Source organism: Myotis davidii, unplaced genomic scaffold (assembly GCF_000327345.1).
Source record: "Myotis davidii unplaced genomic scaffold, ASM32734v1 scaffold187, whole genome shotgun sequence".
Taxonomy (NCBI): domain Eukaryota; kingdom Metazoa; phylum Chordata; class Mammalia; order Chiroptera; family Vespertilionidae; genus Myotis; species Myotis davidii.
Genome location: NW_006383018.1, coordinates 4,256,662 through 4,279,833, shown reverse-complemented (window position 1 = coordinate 4,279,833; position 23,172 = coordinate 4,256,662). Strand labels below are relative to the sequence as shown.

Sequence of the window (23,172 nt, the reverse complement as noted above, 5' to 3'; positions counted from 1 at the left end):
CTAATATAGTTTCATTTTTACCTGGGCTGCAATATTCATATTTAATATTTTATTAAACAGGATTTGCTCCCCCTAACTCTAGTCACAGACTCTCTAATCAGTCTTTTGATACTTAAAATTCAAGTTTCTGGTACAGGATCCAAAATTCACCAACCTTTCTGTTCTAGTCCAGCTGCCTATAAAGTGTTGCCCAAACATTTTCAGAATATTACAACCTCAGTTAATCGTTTCCAACTTCAACCACACACACACACACACACACACACACACACACACACACACACACACACGTAGATAAGGAAGGCTTTCTTATCCTTTTCAGAAAAAGGGAACAACGACTTTTGCAATGACTTCCCCAAACGACAAGACCAGACTAGCCAGATTGCATTCAAGCCATTTAGGTCTACATTTCAGTATGACACTGGTTTCTAGGCTGAGCTGTGAAATGTATTAAAGGGACCAACATATCAATAACCAAACTGCTCACTAACAGAGGCAACTACTGAGTTTTATGTTGGTGGCTGCGCAGCCTTCCCAGTGCATTCTGAAGGCAATGATGTGGGTTACCACCATTCCCCTTGATTCCTTGGTAATAAACACAGAATCACCACTTTATTAAAGTATATCCAGGGATTGGCAATGTAGTAAGTGGACTAACACCTGAGACTCAATACTTCAAAATACTTGGTGCCCCTGCGAAATTAAATACAGACCTTCACCTTCAAATGTAGGGTACCTGCTACCCCGAGAAAAGCACCTCAGACTGTCAGTAACATAAACAAGAGTAAGAGAAGCCTTAGGCTTCATCTAATACTACCCCCTTTTTGCACAGGAGAAACCTGAAGTCGAGAATAAAAAAGATTTATTAAAGTCATTCCACTGACAAATCCTCATTTTTATCCCAAGTGTGTGTCCTTTACTAAGACCTCACATTCAGTGGATTTTTAATTTTATCAAAGTATCAAATACAGTAATCTCTCTCCAAATTTAGAGAATAGGTTCCTGAAATACCTTATATCAAGGCAATTAGCAGGTGATGGATTTAGGGCTACATGGTGAAAGTGGGATAAGGAAGTCTAAGATGAGGAGTGAATGATAAAACCATAAATATTTTTATGTGCACTCCAGCAAAACGGAAGACAGAAACACCCAATAAAAATGGTGGGAATTGCATCTTACCTTAGGTAACAATAATGGCTACTAAAAAGCTAGTTTTTATTTATTGTTTATTGCTTACCAGGAGCTTCCTCTCACCAATTTCAATGGAAGGCATGTAAACGCATGTTGTTTTGTGCAGATGACACATACACCAAAGTGATTTTTTAAAATATTTTTATTGATTTCAGAGAGGAAGGGAGAGGGAGAGAAAGATAGAAACATCAATGATGAGAGAGGATCATTGATGGCTATCTCTTGCACACCCCCTACTGGGATTGAGCCTGCAACCCGGGTATGTGCCCTGACAGGGACTCAAACTGTGATCTCCTGGTTCAAAGGTCGATGCTAAACCACCGAGCCACGCCAGCTGGGCACCAAAGTGAATTTTTTCCTGTACTGTCCCCCATCCAAATTCCTGGGGGACATTGACTTCAAGAGCTTTGTTCCTCTCTGTCAGCCTCTGCTTCACATAGCTCAGGAATCACTGGTTTCAAGTCTTAGATTTACTCTGTCTTCCTTTTCCTCTCTTATGATTTCCTTGCAGAAACCATTACTCCTTTCCTGCAATCCACTTTGCCTCCTCTTCAGAATTTCCAGCTACCAGTTCCTTCTTTTCCTAATGATTCAAATTGGGAACTACAAATTTAACATTCTTGCACTTTCCAGAAAAGAAAACAGAAGCAAATCCTCATACCTTTGTAACCCTTTTGTTATGGACCAAAGCACTAAAACAAATGTGCAGGTACAGCCCATTATGAGGGAAAAAAAATTTACAAGTCAACCACAAATATACACAGAGCCCAAGGAGACTGTAAGACCCATGTTTATTTTTCCCATAGAGTCACCTAACTTTCAGTCCCTATGGTCAGTTTCAATTGAGCACCTAGGAGTTCCTTCTCCCAGTAACCTCCTCTGATCTTCCTCTTTCTCCTCCTGAGTTCTTTGCTCTAACCTCCCTGCATGCCCCAGGGTCTTACTTTCTGCTACTAGCTGGCCAAAGACCAAAACCATGGAAATCTTTGCCCCCACCTGTACCCTGGGAGGTAAAGAGAAATTTACTGTTGGTAGAGCTTGATACCTCCTAGGAGCAGGCCTACATCTTCCACTTTCTCCAAAGAACTCATTGTGTAACTGACCTTTATACCTTCCCTTCCTAATATTGATGGCTTTTCATAACAAGACTCAGAGAAAGCTTTTAAGATCCCCTTCCTAGTAGGGATGAAAAGGGGAAGCAATCAAAGATGATAAACATTTTGTATATAAGGAAATTAAAATTGTGAAACCTGATTTAATGTATAATTTCGAATTAACAGGTAGCCCAGCACTATGCAGTTTCTTCAAAGGATGCCCTGTAAACCTTAACCCTTTCCCTTACAAGTCACTACCCGCCTGAGGCAGCCAAAAACAATGGCCAGGGTCACAAAGTATGTTAAGCTAAAGATAATATCTTGACCTAAATTATGTTTCAGTTCCTGAGCCTTAAGGTGGAACAACCCCCGCTCCCCCACCTACTCCCCCCCCTCCCCGGCTCCTTTTCCATAAAACCAGACAGAGAGATTCCAGAGCAGACCTCAGAACTGTCCTCAAGATCTGAAGAAATGATTTATTATCCATCAGCTCCCAATACCACCCTGAACCTCTAACCCACAGTGTCTTGTGATTCCTGCCCTGTATAATCTGTAACCTATATTCCATTGGGGAGTTCCAGTTTTTGAGCATTAACTTCCTGTTCTGCATGGTGCCATTCATAATCAACTAGGCAATCTTCTTTCTCAGTGTTTAGTGTTTGGCTGTGCTAACACCAACTGGACAAACTCTTTTCAATAGCAATTGTAAGATACTTATTTGTGCCCAAATTCCCATCTCTTCTCACCTCAGATTTTATTCCATCATTACCCATATGTATTCTGCTTCATCAAGATTTCTCTTTCTAGTGCATCATTCCAATAGCTACAAAGATGCTGTTCAGCGTCCATCCTAAGAAAAATAGAAGAAAAGTTTTTCTGCTCCCCTTCACGGCAAAGCTCCCCAGAAGTATTGTCTTTACTCACTGTCTCCAATTTCCTTTCCTTTTTTTCTCTTACTGTTCAAAATACTTCACATTTAAGTTCCTCCATTCCCTCCTTCACTATTTCAAATGTGCCGTATTGCTACTTTTAAAAATGAAGATTTTGAACCAAAGAGATTTTAATTAAGACCTCAGCGACATGGTAGCCTAAACTAAGGAAGACTCTCTTCTCAATTGCAAATACATAGAAATGCTAAATAAAACAGTGCATCATGGCACAAGGTAAAGATGGGGAAATCTCTAACTACCCCAAAGTAGAAAGAAACCTGCAGACATAGAAGTACATGGGCCAAACAACCCAGGCAAATAGGGCAGGAGCCAGAGCTATGCACTTGGCAGAGCTCCATGCCCTCAAAGTCTTCCAGGGCCATCCTTCCCTCTTAAACCCACTTTAATCCAGCCTTCATGCCTAGTATAGCCTTTCAGTATTCCCTCTTGGATGTCTAATGGGCATCTAAAATGAACATGTCCAAAACTGAACCCTGATCTTCCCCTAGAAAAGTTGTTCCCCTCACAGTCTTCCCATGATAACCTTAGTACTTGTCCATTAATAAACAACTCCAGTCTTCCAATTGATCAGGTCAACAACCTTGGAGTCATTCTTGAATCTTCTTGGTTTCTTATATCCCACCCCCAATGTGTCATCAAATTAGCACCACCAGCCTTTTATCACAGTATCTTTTACTATTACCCTGGTCTACAGCACAACCATCTCTTGCCTACTTTACTGTAATCACCTCCTAAGTGGTCTCCTACTCCTTCTCTTGCCCACGCCTGTCTATTCTCACAGCAGCTGAAATGCGCCCAAAACCAAAGACAAAATCTCTCTCTCTGTTCACAAAATTCTAGTTGCACCCCTATCTCAGAGAATAATTGCCTAAGTGTTTTCCATGACCCTAAAACTTGGCCTGATCTGGCCTTGACCACTTTGCTGACCTCATGTTTTACCACACGCCGCTCCTCCTCCTCGACCTCCTCCTCCTCCTCCTCCTCCTCCGTGCTCCATCTACTCCTGCCTCTTGCTGTTTCTCAAGCACACCAGCCAGATTCCTGCCTCTGGGCAAGAATAACTCATCATGACTGATAATGATTTAATGTCACTCTCCTTCGGGTATTTGCATCTGGCAAGGCTTTGGCTAAAAGGAAAAACTTCCAATAATGGACTACGAAGCCATTTTAGAACACTTTGGAGGAAGATTTTTGGGAGGAAGTAGTTTCTCGAATCACATAGTTTGATTAGGATCTATGACTCAGACATTAATATAGTCACAATTTTAAATTTTTTTAAAGTTTCATGGACTTTAGAACTAATAATCTTACCCAGTTCTCCTTTTTCCATTATTCTTTAACAGTCATAGATAGTAACTTCTGCTTTTCCGTAAAGAAGTCATGTAATCAACACAGTTTTGGGGTGGAGTTTTTCAAATGCAGAAGATTTCAGAGACAAATATTTACCTCTCCAGGAAACCGGTACCAGAATGGTCAGTGGCTAGAAGCTGCTCTTCTTTGAAAGAAATTATCAACTAATCTGGTTCTCTCTGCACTGCCTCTTTAGATTGCGAAATGTGGCTCAGAGTCTTTACTGCTTTCCTCTCCTTTGTTACAGGCGCTTGCTCGGGGCTGAAGGTGGTGGTGCCATCATACACTGTCCATGGTATCAGGGGTCAGGCCCTCTACCTCCCTGTGCACTATGGATTCCACACTCCGGCATCAGACATCCAGATCATATGGCTGTTTGAGAGACACCACACGATGCCCAAATACTTACTGGGCTCTGTGAACAAGTCTGTGGTTCCCGACTTGGAATACCAACACAAGTTCACCATGATGCCACCCAATGCATCTCTGCTCATCAACCCACTGCAGTTCACCGATGAAGGCAATTACATTGTGAAGGTCAACATTCAAGGAAATGGAACTCTCTCAGCTAGTCAGAAGATACAAGTCACTGTTGATGGTGAGTCCACTATAAATGCTATGGGCAGCTGGGAAGCATGGCAGTTAGCCATGACTCAGATTAGACTACCTGGGCTTTAGGTACTGGCTCTCCAATTTTGGGCAAATTAATTAACCCACAAAGCCTCACAGCGTGAATGGCATTATCTACCTCATGAGGTTTTCTGAAGATTAAATCAGAGAGGAATGTGAAGGATATTCAGTGCCCAGCTAAAGGTAATCAAGCAATAGTAGAACTTTTTTGTTTGCCTAGAAACTATCAAGTATAAAGTAATGAGATCAAGAAAATTTTATTTTCTCAGTGCAGAATGCACCCTGGGAAGATCTCTAATTTTGTCACATGGAGGTGTTTGTTTTTTAAAAATATATTTTATTGATTTTTTACAGAGAGGAAGGGAGAGGGACAGAGAGTTAGAAACATCGATGAGAGAGAAACATTGATCAGCTGCCTCCTGCACATCCCCTACTGGGGATGTGCCCGCAACCAAGGTACATGCCCTTGACCGGAATCGAACCCGGGACCCTTCAGTCCGCAGGCCGATGCTCTATGCACTCAGCCAAACCAGTCAGGGCACATGGAGGTTTTTATTTTGACACACTGGGTGGGGGCGGATGAGACCTGTTCAAGGACCAGATTGAAGAAACAATGGACGTTGTGGGAAATGTCTTCTGAGGGAGAGTGGGGTCAGCTAACGATCAGACAGTTGTTTTCCTTAGTGAGGTATGTAAATGGCATACCTTAACTATACTATGCCCAAAGGCCAACTTCTCATTTTCCCCTCTAAACCCATTTTTTGACAATATTTCTCCTAAATTTTCATAAGTACCAACTCCATTCCATCAATTGCTTAAGGCAAAACCTTGCCATTACCATTGACTTCCCCCACCCTTTTTCTCATGTCCCACATCCAGCCCATGAGTTAATCCTGTTAGTTTCACCTTCAAAATATACAGAGATTTCCATCACTTCTCACCACCCCCACTACTGCCCCACTCCACCCCACCAACAGCTCTGCCTAGGCCCTAGACTACCCTAGTAGCCTGATACCTAGCCTCCGTTTCTACTCCTGCCTCCTGTAGCTTAACATCCTCCCACATCCTTCTATCTCACTCAGAATAAAAGTTAAAGTACTAACAATGGCCTACAAGGTCCACCTTGATTTCCCCATCATAGCCAATAGCTATGTGATTCCATTCCCTACCTCACTTTCCCAGTCTGCTGTGGCTACACCGGTCAATTTGTTCTCCCAAGAACAGGACCTTTGTACTTGCTGTTCCCTCTACCTGGACTGCTTTTCTCCTAGATAATAGTATGATTCTCTTTCCTATTTCCTTTAGGTCTCAGCCAAAACAGGAGAGAGAGAGAGAGAGAGAGAGAGAGAGAGAGAGAGAGAGAGAGAGAGGCCTTTCAAGGCACTTATTTCCACTCAACCTATTATATATTTTTACTAACTTAGTGTTTATCTTCCCCTCATAGAATATAAGGAACATGGGAGCAGGGACTTTGTATTATTTTCTGCTTTGTCCTCAGTGCCTAAACCTGTTGCTGCCCATTAGTAGGTACTCAGTGTCTATTTGTGGAGTAAATGAGTGGAGACCAAATTTGCGGGGCAGCAAATACACAGGTTGTGGAAGCAGATGCCTAGAGAGTAAATTTGGGGAACAAAAGGGAGAAAAATCTAAAGGAAATTTTTCATGAAATTCTGTGTGGTATCCTATCTATCCCCAAAACTTTTAGTAGAGCATTCATTACTTGTTAATGTGTAGTAAAATTGGATCTGTTTAGAGAAATGCAACCAAAAAGCCTTAATAAGGGTTTAGGGACCTACGCAAAAAGTATTCTCAGGAGATTTCCACATCTGAGTTACACTATTTAGGCAAATATGTGATTACAATAATAATGTCTATTCTAATGATTGATTCTCTCCATATGAGATCTTTGACATGTTATCTATTTGACTTATCTCATAAGATGTATATTTCCACACAGACATATATGAAACATGCACTTTTTAATGCAATAAGTGTACACAATTAATTTTTCTTTTCTAATCATAATAATGCAAACAAAGCTATTCCAAATCCTTTGTTCTTGCCAGAAAAGATAAAGGATTAAATTAAAGGGACAAGCCAGTTGATTTTACCCATCTTGAGAAAGGCTGGAGACTACGGAACTCCTCAGTTGCCCTGCAGGCTGCCCTTTCAACTCCCCTTCTCCTTATCTTTCATATTTTCCTATCTCCTCTGGACTGAAGGCTTGAATTTGTTTGTTCCGTAATAAGCATTTTCCAGTGTAGGAAATTGTATGAGTCGAGGCAGATTTACTTAAGATACATCAACCTGGTTAAAAGCTTGATAGGAAATTGAAATCTTAATGTTGGAGTCAATCATCTGTCACTTCTATATCATCTCACTCTCTCTGTGTCCTGTAGTCATACACAGGAGATTATTAAACCCCTATCTCTCCAAAATGCTGCAGAGAAATACTGTCAGATTTCAAGCCCTCTTCATTAGGCACTGACTGCTATGTAACTCTGGGCTAGTCACCATCCTTTATCAAACCAAGTCAAGCACCTCAAAAATTAATGAAGGTTGCTAAAAATGATTGTAGATATTGATGTAATTTCCACCCTTATCCAACAATTTTAGAGTTAAAACTCAGAGAAGAAATATATACTCATTCAGCCCAGCCAGTGTGGCTCAATGGTTGAGCATGAACCAGGAGGTCGCCATTCGATCCCTGGTCAGGGCACATGCCCAGGTTGTGAGCTCAATCACCATTGAGGGGCATGCAGGAGGCACCAGATCAATGATTCTCCCTCATCATTGGTCTCTCTCTCTCTCTCTCTCTCTCTCTCTCTCTCTCTCTCTCTCTCTCTCTCTCTCTCTCTCTCTCTCTCTCTCTCTCTCTCTCTCTCTCTCTCTCTCTCTCTCTCTCTCTCTCTCTCTCTCCCTCCCTCCCTCTCCCCTTTCTCTCTGAAATCAATAAAAATATATTTTTTAAAAAATAAATATATACTCATTCTTAGAAATTTACTCATTTGTCAGATATCTCATTACTACAATGTATTGGGCTCATGACATAAAACTGTTTTCCTATATCTCAAAGTTCCAATAGGAATCTCTACTGAGATTTTGTCTTTTACATCCCTAATTTGATATAATCCCAGTATCCTATTTTCAGATTGAGTCAGTTTTGAAATGTAGGTACTGCTTTGTTAGAGTGACAAATGTAATGTTGCAAAACCAAATGCACAGCAACTAAAACATACAATTAGTTCGCTTACATAAAAGGAAAAGTAATGGGTACATACATGATTTTCTAAAACTTTCCCTCAATTCCCCACAAGTATAATATATATGAGCTTTATATTATGCAAATAGTAGAAATTCGGATTCACCACATCCATCTCCCCAGCTGCCCTTGGGATTTAGGGCAAAAGTCAGGAGAGAGTGTTAAGCATGTTTTGTCCGTGAGAGTGTATCTTCACATAGTCAGCAAGCACAAAACAGGAAAGAGGGCCCCTGGTGTTCTCCACCACTAACTTCCATTGGCTATGAAGGTTCTCATTAGGAAATCCTTGACAAGTCAGTCCCAGAATGTGATTATTTATCTGCTATGAATTATATTTTTATATTTTATTGTTTTGAATTTTTAAGTCTCTTCCTGAATTATCGCCTGAACTGTTTACATTTACAAAGTGTAAAACTGTAGAATCATTTCCCCGAGATTTAATATGTGAGAGACCTCATAGATTTTTGTTAAAATGTCATGGTGGTAAAAATCATTTCTCTCTTTGATATTGCAGACCTTGTCACAAAACCCCTGGTACAGATTCAGCCTTCCTCTGGGGCTGTGGAGTATGTAGGGAACATGACACTGACATGCCTGGTGGAAGAAGGTACCCGGTTGGCTTACCAGTGGCTAAAAAATGGGAGACCTGTCCATACCAGCTCCACCAACTCCTTTTCTCCCCAAAACAACATTCTTCATATTGCTCCAGTGACCAAAGAAGACATTGGGAATTACAGTTGCCTGGTGAAGAATCCTGTCAGTGAGATGGAAAGTGACACCATTATGCCCACCATATATTGTAAGTTTAAAACAAAATCAAAACTTTTCTTCTGGGAAGTTGTCACAAGGGTGGTCAGAGACTATCAATACCAAATGCCATTTGATTTTTATAGTGCAGCTATAATCACACTTCCTAGGCACTGTCTTATCATGAAATACATTTGCTTGCACAACCCTATTTCTTGAAGTTCAAGTTGAGATACTGGCCAAGGGCCTTTCCGGATACATTTTGTGACTTAGTGCATTGTGTGACCTTATTTCCAGTGGGAAGTAGGAACCTCAATTTCAAGAACCCAGAACTATGCGGAAGGCACTAAGTGATTCATCCCCAAGGAGAATAGGTTGGTCATCTTAAACTAGGAGAGAGATGTGCTCTGCATCCCACCCCCGGCCCCTCATTTCCTCAGCTCCATGCTGAGAGTCAGGGCATTGGGAGGATCATAGAGAAGACAGTTATTCCTTAGTAAGGTATTCAGTTTCCTGGGGAACAGCAATTAGTTCAGATTTCAATTTTCTTTGGTCCTTTTTGTTTCTGTTGTTGTTTAATCTCATGTACAGAGTTAAGTTAATCAAACTCTTCAGTTCATGTCATAACATCATCACCAACCCAAACACGATTCCTCTCTTTATTATATTTTAAACCCAGTCCTCTCTACTCCAGGTGCTCTAGCATGTTTAATATCACATGGTAATGTTAGCTTTGCACAGAGCTTCTCAACCTCCACACCAGTGACATTTTGGGCTGAACAACTTCATTGTTATGAGATGTTTATAGGATGTTTAACAGCATCCCTGACTTCTACCAACTACATACCAGTAGCAACACCCTCCAGTTGGGACAACTAAAAATATCTCTGGACATTGTGGTATGTTCCCTAGAGTGAGAGAGGGGGGAAAATCTCCCCTAGTTGAAAACCAATGGCCTATCCCACCGGGAAGTCTTTTTTTTAAAAAAAAAAAAAGTATTTTTTTTAATTGATTTTTTACAGTGAGGAAGGGAGAGGGATACAGAGTTAGAAACATCCATGAGAGAGAAACATCCATCAGCTGCCTCCTGCACACCCCCTACGGGAGATGTGCCCGCAACTAAGGTACATGCCCTTGACCGGAATCGAACCTGGGACTCTTCAGTCCACAGGCTGACGCTCTAGCCACTGAGCAAAACTGGTCAGGGCCCTGGAAGTCTTCTTATCAGATACCATATAGCTCAGAGCACAGCTAGAACAGCAGCGTGAACGGGAACAGTGAGCCAAGGAAGACTTCTCACCCCTGTGGCCTGAGGATGGAGGGTTCAGCTGGTGGAATCATAAGGGTAGAATTAAGCCTGGTAAACTCAGAATTCAGTGAGTTTAACGATGAGCCAGTTCCTTCTATCAAAAACAGAAGAAATTTTATTATTAAAGAGTGCCAAAGACAGAAATTACAGTTTTTCACAGCGAAATACCAAAACACCACTCACTGCAAGCAAATTATATGATTAGTTTCAATCATTAGTTGTGATAATATCAATAACAATGGTACTATTTTTACTGTATAGCTGAACTTTTAGCTTTATTTTTAGTTTTACATAAACTTATATTCTGATAACATTGTGAAAAAACTGTGTGCTAAGAAATAGATTCATAGAGAAAATATAAACTGTGACTATAATATGCACAACTAGCATTGAATTGGAGTGAAAAATTTGGTACCGTCTATTTTTTTGGTACTGTCTATTTACTAGGTGGTCACATTCTTGACTGAATAAGGCTATTCTGATATGAATTAAAACTGCCATTCAACTTCAAGTACTACAGACCTAAGCTTCAAGTTACTTAAGAGAAGTAAGGAATGTGAGCAAACTGAATCAAATCTAGGGCTAGGTAAACACATGCTTACATTGTTCTTTATTGTTTGGTCTAAATGGTTTGCATTCACATAGAAAAGGTACAAAATGCAATATAAGATATTAAACCAACCAGATTTTATCTACTGAATATCAATCCCAAGGAACCATCATCATTCAGTGCAGTGACAGACAACAGGAAGTGAGATCCTGTTGGAGCATTCCCTGTTAACCATAGGAAACCTGATCATGATTTGTTTTGATCACATGCTCTAATTACCATCACGCCATTTGGAGAGTCAGTGGATAGTACAGTGGTTTTGGGCCTCAGCTGTGAATTCAGACCGCCTGGGTTAAAGACCTGGTTCTGTCCCTTTCTGTGCACCAGTTTCCTCATCTCCTTATCTACACTCTCCCCAATGTAAGAGGGATGGAGGATTAAGTGAAATTTTATGTATAAAGAAGTCAGCGAGAGGCACCTAGGAAGAACTCAATAATGTTAGTTCTTTTTTTCCCTTTGAGACACAATTATGTGGACATAATTGGCAACATGGCAGCAAGAAGTTATGGAAAGCCTGGGTAATTTAGAAAACACCTGCAAAGAAAAAACCGAAAGAATACCTTTAGGAGAAATGTTTTCTTCCCTAAACATTACCATTTTCTAAATTAACATATTTTGTTTTTCTATATAAAAATATTTTCTTTGCATTAATTATTTCTTACATTTTTCTCTCATTTATCTGTCTATCTTTAAACCTTGGCCACAAAGTTAAATAAAATATTCCTGGAGGAAACTGCATAAATAATTAGGCACATTAAAGTGTCATTGTATTTTTACTCTTTTATTTTGATATATTGTGTATTTTAATCTGGAAAAGGGAAAGTAAGATTTTCCTTTCAATATGTTCAAGTTTATGCCCCAATGTCATTATCACAGAATATGATGATACATAGTGTGGAAAGCATAAAAATGGGGAGAAAACCCATTAATCACACCTGTAAATGTTAGATACTATACTTTAAATGCTATACCTTCTTTCCTTTCCTTTGTTATTTGAAAGAATTAAAATATCACAATTTGAATAAAGTCAAATTTTCAAATATATCTTCTTTTATAGACTGAACTTTCTTCTTCACATTCTTTTAGATGTAATCTATGGACATCTCACAGAGAAATATCTGTCCTGAGTATAGACTAATGACAGTAGAAAGAAGAACATTGAGAAAATTTACAAATGTAGGTTCTATTTATATATTGTAAAGATGAAAACCTGCATTATTTAAGATTTTTTACTTTTAAAAAAATATATATTTTATTGATTTTTTTATAGAGAGGAAGGGAGAGGGATAGAGAGTTAGAAACATCGATGAGAGAGAAACATCGATCAGCTGCCTCCTGCACACCTCCCACTGAGGGTGTGCCCACAACCAAGGTACATGCCCTTGACTGGAATCACACCTGGGACCCTTCAGTCTGCAGGCTGATGCTCTATCCACTGAGCCAAACCAGTTAGGGCAGATTTTTTACTCTTAAGAGGTAATTATAAATATAGTATTATAATTAATTTTCTTGAGTATTTTCTCATTCAAATGCAAAAGCCTTCACTTACTCAACACCACTTAATGATATTCACTCACTCATTCATTTATTCCCTCATTCATTTATTCACTCATTCTCTCATATTTTGATTCAAAAATCAAATCATCGTCTTGTTTATTCTAAGCAATTATTACTCATAGAAACATGCAACATGTGTAGCATATACGTAACATATACTGGAAACACTACCCAGAGTTATTTTATTAATTTTTCTTGCTATCACTCTTTAGCCCTATTTTATTGTTGTTGTTTTCTTTTCTTGGTTTGGGGTTATAAGGATTAAATTAAATATATAATCTGAAGATTTGTCATTTATCCTTTCCATTGATGTGGCATCAACATGTCTGCAATATTTATCATTCCATGCAAACTGAGAATACTTGCCTTAGTTGATGTTGTACCTTCTTCTCTTTCTTCACCTGCTTACGTGCTCCTGGTTACATCCTCTTTCTTCACATCTTCTCTAGAAAGGGCTCACCTGCCCCCACTCTGTCTCACCTCTTCTATGCTGCTAGGAGGTTCGCTGTGCTCCTGCAGTACCCTATGCACATATACCCTCTGGTAGTCATTGAATTATATTTTCCTGAGTCTCTTACCTTCATCAGTGCTCCATACCCAGACATTATTCAACTTTGTACCCCCAGGGAAATGATTTGCACAGATTAAGAACTCACTCGAAGTTTCTTGAATTTGACTAGAATGGAACAGATTATCTTTCTTCATATCCCTCTCAGATTCTCGTGCTACTTAATGACGCTGTAGAAAGACTGAATTCCCATTACAAGATAACAGCTTCTTCAAGTGCGTGTGCCCTTCATTGTTGTTTTTTTCTGACCTTTAGCAGAGTTCCTCAATAATCTAGTAAATGTCATATTCCAATATTCCCCCATAGAAGTTCACACCACAATTTAGAATTTCAGCATGAATTACCTAATCTGTTTTCTTAAGGCACTGTTTCTATAACAGCTTCTTTCATGAAAGCAGAAATTATTTTTTATTCTGGCAGAAAAAAATGTGTAACAAAATTTATCAAGATTGACCATATATTTTTGAGGATATGATGTCACAATCTGGTATTGATCCTGGTGGAATACAATGTCAAGCCAATAATTCAGACAAATATCTACTTGAAGTTCATGAAATGTATGTGCCTTCCAGCTCTTGTAAATAATAACCCAGTAACCACTGCCTTTTGTGTGTAGCATATGGCACCGCTGCAGGGAAGTACTCTAAGTGATAAAAATTAAAGGGGGAAAAAAAAGGTCATTCACAGTAAATACTTACCATCTGCTTCCAAGCAGGGTGGCAAGCAGCATCATGATGAAAACTTAGGTACTGTTGCCACCCAGCCATAAATTGTTAAAGAGAACAGATGATATGTGATTTTACAAGTCATTTAGTAAACAGCCCTTCCTGAAGCAAAGGTTTCATTTCTATTGGTAGTTCTCTGCCAAAGGCAAGGAAATGAACCACAATCCAAAGTCAAAACAGAATTATCTTTCTGCTTTCATCTTCAACGTCAGAGGCTGCACTGGTCGAATATTGGTTGAATCACTCCAAATGTCTTTCATTGGATTGCTCATTCCCATGAATAATGTACTAGGTTGCACCTCAAAGTAAAGGGATGGTCAGCCTGAAGTGATAATGAAAAAAGAAATAACATCATAGTTCATTAAGAAGAAAATAGATTGATTATAAGCAGTGTGTAGAGTGTAAAAGAATAATGGGTAAGATCTATAGGGGAGGGAGAGAGGAAAGAAGAAAGACTAACAGTGGTTCTCAACCTTCCTAGTGCCGCGACCCTTTAATACAGTTCCTCATGTTGTGGTGACCCCCAACCATAAAATTATTTTCGTTGCTACTTCATAACTGTAAGTTTGCTACTGTTATGAATCATAATGTAAATATCTGATATGCAGGATGTATTTAGGCGACCCCTGTGAAAGGGTCGTTCGACCCCCAAAGGGGTCGCAACCCACAGGTTGAGAATGGCTGGACTAGAAGATTATACAGTGAAATATGGATATTCGTTCTCTGAGTGTTGAAATTACAAATAAGTTTTCATCTTTGCGCTTCTCTGAATATTAGGATTTTCTGCAATGAACATGTATTTTTTATATAATCAATTTAATAGGTTACACTTTAAGAAATAATATCAGAAGTAAAAAAAAGAAAAGAAACAAAAAACAAAAATGAAGAAAAAAAGAAACAAAACAAATTTAAAAAAGAACAAAAAAAAAGAAAAGAAATAATATCAGAAACAAGCAACCAAAATGCTCTGGTTTTATGTTCTAAGAACTATAGGAAATGCTCAGGGGCGGGGTAGAGAATTTGGGGTTTTTGAGGCTAACTGTGAAGAGCCAGCTAACATATAACTAAGACAGACAGAGGACAAAAAGATTATGTCAAACAATGAAACTCAACAAATGGGGAAGTAGCAAAATCAAAATAGATATGAATGTTGGGAAAATAAAGTAAGATAATCAGATTCCTTTATTTAAAATCATGTTCTAAACTAGAGTGATGGTATTAAATTAGATAATCAATCTTATTCACCAGCCTTCTCTCTAAATGACTATGGGCTTTCTCTGCAAATCAAACCCACCCTCCAAAATGGAAGAATTAGTATTTTGGAGAATATTCCATCATGTTGCAAGGTCCTAAGGCAATTCCAAAATGAAGGTTTTCCAAAAAAAAAACTTTGAGTAATGTCAGCACACTTTGAACGAAATACCCCTAATTTTTATGTGTGTTAAATTATCAGGCCATTTGTTTTTATAGTCACTGTCTAGAAACCCTGAAAACCAGTGGAAGGCAGTGGCTTAAACTAACTGGCTGTATTTTTAAGACCACACTTCTCTTCTTTATCTGCCTTACTCTGCTCTGTCTTTCAGTTTTGTGTACAGACTTGGGTCCCTTGTTGTTCCAAACCTCGGTGGTCGCCTCCCACTGGGTTTCTGCTATGTGAACCACAACAAGCGCCCACCGGGAGATGGTCTTGGCTTCCCTAATGTTCTATCCATGATGACTACTTGAAGGGCCCCCGCCACTGCACTGGCCCTGAGATAACAGTGGTTTTCCCAAGACCACATCACAGCCTGAAATGAGGGGACAATGTCACAGGGTTCTAAAGCAGTCACAGGAAGGGGACATTCATTTCTCTTCACTTTAATGCTCCATGCCCAGCTCCTGGTTACTTCAAACTTTAATGTTTGCTTTCTGAAAGCAGGATCATCTCATATGTACACATTAATCTACAGGTTTCTTTCAGAAGTCTGTGTGTCTTTAGGAAGCAAATATGTGTAAAGTGTATGTTCCCTAAGTAAATATAATTCATTTTTTTGCATCTTCCGCGTCTGTTGTATTTAAGGAAATTGGTTTCCCCAATAGTAGGTTGGTCAGAAAATGCTCACATAATAGAGAACTATTTTGGCTACCTGAAAATTTGAGGCTGGCTTGCCAGTATGCAAAATAGCTTTAGTACAGCATGAATCATGATGTATCAAAGGTAAAAAGAACTTTAACAACTATTCATCTAGTCAACCTTTTTATAGTAAAGGTGAGGAAAATTTGACCCAAAAAGTTTAAATTACTTCTGAAGAAAACTTAACTAATCATTGATAAAAATCAGGATTTAATCTACCTTTCTGTCCTACTATCTAGTCTTAAATTATTTCACATAATGAGAGATCAAATAGCTAGTACTTTTTTAAAAAGAAATCAGAACCTTTAAGATTAGGTTATTATTGAGCAAACCATAATTTTTTTGAGAGGAACTATGTCTTAAGACATTTTTTATCTCTTATATACTATGTTATCTAACACCTAGTATCTCTTAAACAAGAATTTGTTGATTGATTACTTGATTAGCTGAGTACAGAATATCTAATTCGATAGTAATTTATTGTAGAACAAATACTATAATTAGACAAAAAGAAACCGTTGTGGAAGTTATATCACTTACGTTTTTAGAGAGGTAATACAAACATTAAATGTATGTATTTTAGAGTCCTAGGTATGCTATGTAATAGGTATGTGACCAAGTCAAAATTAATTTTTACATTATCTCTTCATCTTGTAAGGAGAACAATAATCTACTTTATGTGACTGCCTTAAATATTAAAAGTGGTTATCTACATAAGTAAAGTGCCTTCAGATGGCAAACATCCAATAAACGTTGGATATGATCAACTGAAAAATGAGCACCATCATGCATGAACTTTAAAGTTTTTGGAACATAAGCCAGGATTTAGATTGAATGATAAAAACCTATCCCGCTAAGGAATATTTTTAAAAATATATTTTTATTGATTTCAGAGAAGAAGGGAGAAGAGAGAGATAGAAACGCCAATGATGAGAATCACTGATTTGCTGCCTCCTGCACACCCCCTACTGGGGATCGAGCCCTTGACCAGAATCAAATCCAGGACCCTTCAGTCCACAAGCCAACACTCTATCCACTGAACCAAACTGGCTAGGGTGGGAATATTTTTTTAATCTCTCTCTTTATTCTCTGAAGAAAGCAATTGGAAATGTGTCTCCATCTGCAGGCAATCAGATGCCATAGAAATAGCAAAATCCTATAGGAATATTGTAGTGTGAGGAAAAACACCATGGTCTATCCATAATTAAGTAGTTTATTGATGATCAATGAATATTTGTTAATGATAATGAAGATGTATTTTTAGCCCTGGCCCACATTGCTCAGTGGTTAAAGTGTCAGCCCACGCACCAAAGGGTGGCAGGTTCCATTCCCAGTCAAGTGTGTGTACTTGGGTTGCAGGTTTGGTCTGCCTAGGTCAGGGTGCATTCAGGAGGCAACCAATGAATGTGTCTCTCTCACATCGATGTTTCTCTCTTTCTCTCTCCACTTCCTCCCTTCCATTCTCTCTCTAAAAAAAATCAATGGGGAAAAATATCCTCTGATGAGGATTAACAAAAAAAGATGTATTTTTAAAATTTGTTAACTGTTAAAATGTCATGAAAATATGCACATATAGAACACCCCTTCTATTTATTTGTACAAATTTATGTTCCATGTGAAACTATGTACCTGTATTTTATAAATATTTGCATAACATATCCTAGCACTAGAAAAACACACACGTAATACTCAAAATATGACTGTCAAAGATAAAATAGTGGCCATAATCTACTTTTAAATTGCTTTCTAATGCAATTACTGTTTCAGAAAGATTGAATTTGTCTATCAAGATTGCATATTTATCAATGTTGCTCAAAGGTTAGCACCATGATTATGACAACAGTGTCTGTAAATTTGTAATATACCAAGTTTCAAGGCTTTCACAATTTCAAATAAGGTCAATCACATCTCAAATAATTACTATTTCCATGGATATCAGAATAAAACATTTTAGGTCCTTATCATTTATTGGGAGTCTAAACAGGGAACATATTGCCCAAGTTTAACTTGAAGACTTTCACAGAAAAAAAAAATGCTGCTAAGCTCTCTCAAACTTGTAAACTATGTCATGATTATTTATGTTATCCTTTTTTTTTTTAACTAATGCAGATGGACCTTATGGACTTCGAGTTAATTCTGATAAAGGACTAAAAGTAGGGGAAGTGTTTACTGTTGACATTGGAGAAGCCATCTTGTTTGATTGTTCTGCTGATTCTTACCCTCCTAACACCTACTCCTGGATCCAAAGGACTGACAACACAACATATGTCATTAAGCATGGGCCTCTCTTGGAAGTTGCATCCGAGCAAGTAGCCCAGAAGACAACTGACTATGTGTGCTGTGCTTACAACAACGTAACTGGAAGGCAAGATGAAACTCATTTCACAGTCATCATCACTTCTGTGGGTAAGTGTGACATCAAAGGCCAGGATCCCAGTGAAACATAAACACATGCTGTCCTTACTCTACACCTATTTGATAATTACCTGGAAGAGAATACCACTGAGGGGTTGTTGATATCCTCTAAGAAACTCTCTTTCCTGAGTTAACGAAGCCATGGCTTCTATGAGTCAAAGAAAGAAAACCCAAAACAGAATGGAGAAGGAATCCAATTGCTGACTCTGAGGGACTGATAAGAAAAGATAATTCAATAAATTATGTACTTCTAAATATGCATTCTTGCTTTCCTGATTTTAGAAACAGGAATAGCAGGCTACTAATTTGAAAGGCTTATATTTAGTGTTGCATTAGGTCAGAAGAACAAATTTCCAAGAGTTGGAAATCTGGAAATCTGGTTTTCTTACTATTTGACTCCCCTTCTCACTGTCTTTCACGGGCTTCCCTTCCTCTTTTATAATTTAAACATCTGAAATTTATGGAAGTTCTCAAAGGGGTTCTGGAAACTTTTTTTAAGTCTGTGATATTTGACATTTCTAGAATCATTTGATTTTTCAGAAAGTTCATGGAACACAAAGTTTAAGAATCACTGCTTAAATTATTTATGTCTACCAAATTCCTATCTTTCTGAGCCTCCTCTTCTCTTCTATAGTATGATTTTATTCTCTTGTATGATTTCATTTACTCCCTTTGTTTCATGAAACATTGGTGCATCCCAAACCTCCATCTTTAAAGCTCTAAAACTGTATACCTAGTTGCTTTCTACATGTCTTCACTTTGAAGTACCAAAAGCAGCATACAAGTCCAACATATCAAAACTAAACGATTTTGATTCCCTCCAAATTACTATTTTTTCTGTATTCCATGTTTAAGTGAATGGCTCTACTATCTACCAACCTGAGCCAGAAATATAAATGCCAACTCAGACTCTTTTCTTGCTTATTGCCCTGCTCAACATCCAATCTCCAACTTTGTACATTTGTCTTCCTTCCTATCTCTCAGACCCATTCTTTTCTCTCCTTATTCTTTCTTCTTTCTTTTCTTCTCCCTCTCCTGCTGCTCCTCCTCCTCATCTCCCACCTCCTCCTCTTTCACCTTCTCTCCCTTTTAATTTGTCTTCCATTTCATTACTCCCATTCGTACTATCAAATCCTTTCTGGACTCACCTTTGCACACAAAGAAGCCAGATTTCACATAGAGCAGGTTTGGATAGGCAGCAGTGTTCAGGGTGCCTATGATTGGAGAAACAAGTTTGAGAAAGGAACCACCATTAATACCTACCTTCTCTAATGATGTCTTTTCTTTCTCTGTCTTTATCGTTCTGGTGCCTAGAATAATGCCATAACATAGAGTCAATATATTTTGTTGAATAAGCAAGAAGATAATCCTTGTAATTCATAGGCTACATTTTTCAGTATGTGGCCCTTGGACCATGTGCGTCAAGATCGCCTGGGGTGGTCTAATAATGTATATTCATTAAGACACCTCAGACCTATTGGAGCAGGTTCTTGCAGCTAGGATCTGAGAATCTGAATATTTAGCAAGCATATGTGTGACAACCTCTTCTTTAATGTGTTTTTCTCTATTGCCTTTTGAATTTATTAAAAATCTCTTAAAGAGCTGTTAATAATTATGATTATCACAAGCCTACAGGCTGATAAGGAAATATATAGTGGATGGGGTCCTGGATTCTTTAAAGTTGAGGGTAGTATTCACAATTGCAAAACCATCTGAGTACATTAGGATTTATATACTGGCATGGTGGGATTTGGGGTTTTTTATATGAAGAAAATACCACACTCTCTAGAACAGCCGTGGGCAAACTACGGCCCACAGGCCAAATCCGGCCCGTTTGAAATGAATAAAACCAAAAAAAAAAAAGACCGTACCCTTTTATGTAATGATGTTTACTTTGAATTTATATTAGTTCACACAAACACTCCATCCATGCTTTTGTTCTGGCCCTCCGGTCCAGTTTAAGAACCCATTGTGGCCCTCAAGTCAAAAAGTTTGCCCACCCCTGCTCTAGAAGAATGCTATCGAGCAAACTTTCTGCAATGAAGGAAGTGTTCAATGTCTACATTAAATTATGGTTATGCAACTGAGGAACTGGAGTTTTATTTTATTGCATCTTTACTAATTTTAATTTAAATGTGCATAACCACATGTGTCTAGTGACTATCATATTTGATAATGCAGCTCTAGAGTTTTACCTGAATGAAGTTTCATTTGGGAAGTAGATAATACAATTCCCTTATATATCCCAGAGCATATGTGTAAATAGGTGATATAAATCAAGCACTCATTCATTCTTCATTTAGCACCTATTATGGACCAGATGCTAGGGTAGGCATTGAGAATGACAGTTGAAGAAATAACTCCTGCTAACAAGACGCTTGTAACTTAATCTGGGGAGCAAGCATTTAAGCAACTAATGTGCGGCCTTTGCTTTTTATTTTGCTAGATTTGTAATAGGCTTAACCAGCTTTTTACCTCAGTGGGTAACCAAAACCTGATTTTGAAGCAAGCCATAATTAAGTGTATAAAAAGTTTATCGGCAATCTGGATGTAATCTTAGACTTGTTCTTCATGCTTCCTGAAATAAAAACATGGTTATAATGTGTAGATATATACTGTCTTTCCCATTGCCTAAACTTTCTCCATTAATACTTAGCCAAGTTATTTTCATAAGATCAGAAGCCCCCAGTATTTGATGAAGGTCTTATTATTAAGGTTCAAAGACAGCCACAGTCTTAATATCCAATAATTGCCTTTTGCAAATTCTAAAAAACCTGTTTGACCTGTACAGAGACCAGGCATGTGTTATTATAGTAAATAAGAGGAGCAGGTGCTTATTTTTCAGAGGGATTCAGGGTTGTCAACATTAGTGACCTCTTTGTGGTTTCTAGAAATATATTTCAACCCCCAAACGTCCTCAGAACTTTCAAGCAGTGGCCAGTGGCAAATAAAATGGGTGGTATGGATGTGTTTTTGTTAGGCATTTAAAGTTTTCCAAATGAATATGAATCTCTGCAATGCAGATTAAGTGTATACCAACCTACAGTAAGAAAAATGAACATCACTTGTAACTATCAATTGAACACTTACCGGCCATCCACTCTGATGAGCAATCTGTGGAGAAATAGAAATAATTCTGTGGGATAACATACCTGCCTTTGAAATATTTACAGAACCGAGCTGTGTTTGGTTTAACTAGAATCAGGTTATAGGAAACAGATGAACCTCTTTATTTTTAATGAGGCAAATAATGTGGCCAACCAAAAAGTCTCAGCAATAAGATGTAGAGGGCAAAGGAACAAGGAGTCAAAGATGACTCTGAGGTCACCAGGATGGAGAGAAAATAATGAGGTCAGGAAATAATCAAAAGTTTTATTGGGGACTTTTAGTTGGGGAGAGGAAGGCTGGAGAATGTCACAATTAGCTCTGTGTTTTCCTGCCTGTGTAAAATGGTGCCTTCCACCACTGTGGGCTACCAGTGATATCTACTTTGAGATATTAATTAATTGACCTTTCTGTATCACAGGGAGATATCTTAAAGAAAATAGGGCAATGGTTAAGGTCACATAGCTGTAAGTAATAAAATAATATCTGAATTCAAAGCCCTTGTTTCTAGCCACTATACACTAGTAAACTGTTTTTGACTGAGAATATCAGTAAGACTATGGTGTTCCTAACAGGTATATCACATATTCAAGATAGTGTGTATTTTCTCATCACCTTATGCTATATACAAAGAGACACCCTGGTTTGTCCATGACATGTGTATATATTTCTATTAATGAGAAATTATGAAATACATTTAAGTAAAAATAATATCTAGACTATAAGTTTCAAGGAAAGACTAGAAACTAAAATAGTCAATTAGCATCTGTATTTTGAAAAAAAAACACAATAATTTTATTACCCTAATTATAGACTTCCTTGAATGAAGGTGTTACCACTTTTAAATTTTAATGGATCTAAATCACTATTGTGCCATGCAATATATATAAAATGAAAGTACGTGTGATTAAAATTCAAGTGTTCATGTTTAACGAAGACATGCAAATTATTAGAGTTCCCAAGGTCCACATGCCTATATTTTGATATTTAGACATAATAGAGATGTTTTTAATTTGTATGTGATCCTGAGAATAGGAAAATGACCCATGACAGGAAAATTAATTTATTAATTTCTTCCATCTACCTAGAAATTTCTCAAGTTAAGCTGTCCAGTAGGTGTATTGCACTTTGGCTCACGGGAGAAAACAACTAAGCTAGAACTACATCCCTGAATAACTGAATCTGTCAGGTGGGGCCATGGTGGAGTGTGAACATAGCACATCTCTCAATATGGCGCCTTCATCTCTGTAGGGACATGAATCAGCCGCCGTAATCAGCGAACATATTGGATGGGAGAGATCTCCAATCTCCATTCTGGTCTAGAAACAGGCGTGCTGACTGGTAGCATATGGCTGTCCTGTTTCGGGTGCAGTTTCTCAAACAGCCGGGTTGCGATACCATGGATACCACACCTCTTGCCCATATTTACACTTCATATGTGATTTCATTTTATTTGTTTGCCTAAGGAGGGGGCACATAGCATTTGCACTAAGGCTTTGGTAAATGAGTCAATCATGTTTAAATAAGGGGGAGGGGGTGGCATGCT

The 23,172-nt window shown here is 38.3% G+C and overlaps 1 protein-coding gene across 2 annotated transcripts in view; it reads left to right on the top strand.

Moving 5' to 3' along the window:
* Positions 1-23,172, top strand: part of HEPACAM2 (HEPACAM family member 2) — a 39,152-nt gene that overhangs the window by 2,855 nt on the left and 13,125 nt on the right. For both annotated transcript variants that reach the window (XM_006779211.2, XM_006779212.2), the window contains exons 2-4: positions 4,833-5,183; positions 8,992-9,276; positions 18,216-18,512. In XM_006779211.2, coding sequence (XP_006779274.1) covers positions 4,833-5,183; positions 8,992-9,276; positions 18,216-18,512 — 933 coding nt within the window. The remainder of the gene's footprint in view (positions 1-4,832; positions 5,184-8,991; positions 9,277-18,215; positions 18,513-23,172) is intronic.